Source organism: Echinops telfairi, unplaced genomic scaffold (assembly GCF_000313985.2).
Source record: "Echinops telfairi isolate 266 unplaced genomic scaffold, ASM31398v2 ScPeMD7_5868;HRSCAF=6743_0, whole genome shotgun sequence".
Lineage (NCBI taxonomy): Eukaryota > Metazoa > Chordata > Mammalia > Afrosoricida > Tenrecidae > Echinops > Echinops telfairi.
Genome location: NW_022109767.1, coordinates 10,723,499 through 10,725,640, shown reverse-complemented (window position 1 = coordinate 10,725,640; position 2,142 = coordinate 10,723,499). Strand labels below are relative to the sequence as shown.

Below are 2,142 nucleotides of genomic sequence, written 5' to 3'. Positions count from 1 at the left end.
GTGCTGTGGACTACCAACTGGAACTCTTGGCTTCAGCATCAGCTTTTCTTTTGCTTACTGTTCATCTTTGTCACCTCAGCCGTCTTTCAGAGTGTTCCGGACTCTCTGTCACCCAGCCCTGGTGTGCACTTTGCCAGAGCCACAGCTCAGACCTTGTCGGCACCCCACAAGCTCGCGCTCATTCGCACCTCACCTTCCCTATCCTGTTTGGCTTATTCCAGCCCCACTGCAGCCTTCCCCGACTCACTGCGGCTTTGTAACCTCCTCTCAGCCCAGTAGCCTCACCCATTCTTCCTTCCCTTCCGGTTGAACTGCAGGTCTGTGGGCTGTCATGTTATTGATCCTTAGGCTACTTTCATTTTCTTCCCGCAGCTAGCAAAACTCCATCCCTGGAGGTACAGTGGTCTACTTTTTGTGTTTGCTTTTCCCGTCACTGATTGTAACTGCTTTGACCCGAAGGAAGAGGAGCTGGGCCTGATCCTCGCAGGTTTTAACTGACAAGCATCACCTGACACATACATACCCAGCACCCACTGCTTTCAAGACCTGCGCCCCTCCCTGACCCAGAGCCTCTGTTTAATGTGTGCAGGAGGGAGGAGTAAATTGTAGAGTGAATGAATCTGGCCTGGTGTGCTCAGATAATTATGCAGGACAGTTCAAATACTGGTGGCGGGCTAGGATGGAGGCGTGAAAAATCAAAACCTGTTACCATTGAGTTGACTCGGAACTCCAGGTGTGTACGGCACTGCGGTGCCCCACAGGGTTTCCAATCAACAGGCCTTTCTTGGTGGATTCGGTCAAAGCCACCACCTCTGGATGACTGGTCACGCAGAGGACTTCGTGAGGGTGGAAAAAAGCTTCCTGTGAGCGAGCACACAGGCATACACCAAACTACCTCAGGATGAGGAGGTCTATGTAGAAAGTCTCAAGTTATGCTTTGTTTTCTTACAGGCAACAAACCGGCATTTCCCCCAGACTGTTACAGGAGCCTATCTGAGTGGTGTTCGAGAAGCAAGCAAGATTGCAGCATTTTGAATCGAATTTGTCTGGACCCGGTTTCCCTGTGTCCCCAGATGAGAATGTTTGAGACACGTTGTAGCCCCATTTCCTGAGAAGGGGAAAAAAGCGCTCTGGAAAAAATGGCAAAGTGGTATGGTGATAGGATACTATTTATTGGACACGTTCCCAGCTCTCTTGGCGCACTAGCCCCAGGAGCCCATGTAAGCACTTATTGAATTGCATTTCCCACCGAACTGGTCCGACTACTGGTAGACGTCTTCTGGATTTCAGGAGAGTAAGGCAGCATATGATCTCAAATTAAGCCCTGGGATGAGTCTTCTGTGGTCGGAGATGCTCTTCAGGTTCTGACTGGTCTGTTTTCACACATTGAGAAACCAGGTTATCAAACCAGACAAAGCCATGTTTTTCTTCAACGAGCCTTAAGATTTTTATATAGCTCTACTATTGAGCTTTTACTGAAAATTAAAAAAATTTTTGATAACAGTAAACTGCCTCAGTACAACAGGTTTAAAGAAAATGAAGCTTCTAGACTATTTTATATTGTATATTTATTCCTAGTAGGTATTTAAATGGAGCTTGCATCCAGGTATCTTGTGGTAAAAGCTTAGGTTTGTGTACTCATTGGCCGAGTATTCAGCAACATGTTGACTCCCTTACAGACCAGGTGTACTGCTTCATTGAACATGGGCAGTGTGCTCTTCAGACTAGCCACACAAGACTGCTCTCCACTGCACCCAAATGCAGGTGGTGGCACATCTTAAACAGCCTCTATCTTGGCAATTGCTTGCAAAAACAATCTTGCCAATTTAAGGAAAGCCCCTTTCCAAACTTTCCTTTTTATTAAAAACATCCAATTTGTAAGGGTACTTTTTTCAGTTATGTTTACATTATTCCATAGGCAGGTCCATGGGAAAACTGCAGAAAAAAATTATTAGAGCCTAGTGAACTATTCCGTTTTATAAGCCATATCTTCTGAGAGCCTGAGAACATGGCCAGCATTCACCACTTCCTCTTAGGACAGAACAGTTTGATGTCATGAGAAACAAGCATTAGTTTCAGGGTCTTCAGGGTGCATCTATTTGCCTAGAAACCTTGGGGAGAAAAACCGCAGGTTCAAAGGCT

At 46.2% G+C, this 2,142-nt stretch overlaps 1 protein-coding gene across 1 annotated transcript in view; it reads left to right on the top strand.

Annotated features, from left to right (window-relative positions):
- The window catches only part of KDM1B (lysine demethylase 1B), a 49,812-nt gene extending 47,676 nt beyond the window's left edge, over positions 1-2,136 (top strand). The window contains exon 20 of the mRNA XM_045295754.1: positions 952-2,136. Within this exon, the coding sequence (XP_045151689.1) occupies positions 952-1,035 (84 nt within the window). The 3' untranslated portion in view covers positions 1,036-2,136. The remainder of the gene's footprint in view (positions 1-951) is intronic.
- The last annotated feature ends 6 nt before the right edge of the window (positions 2,137-2,142 follow it).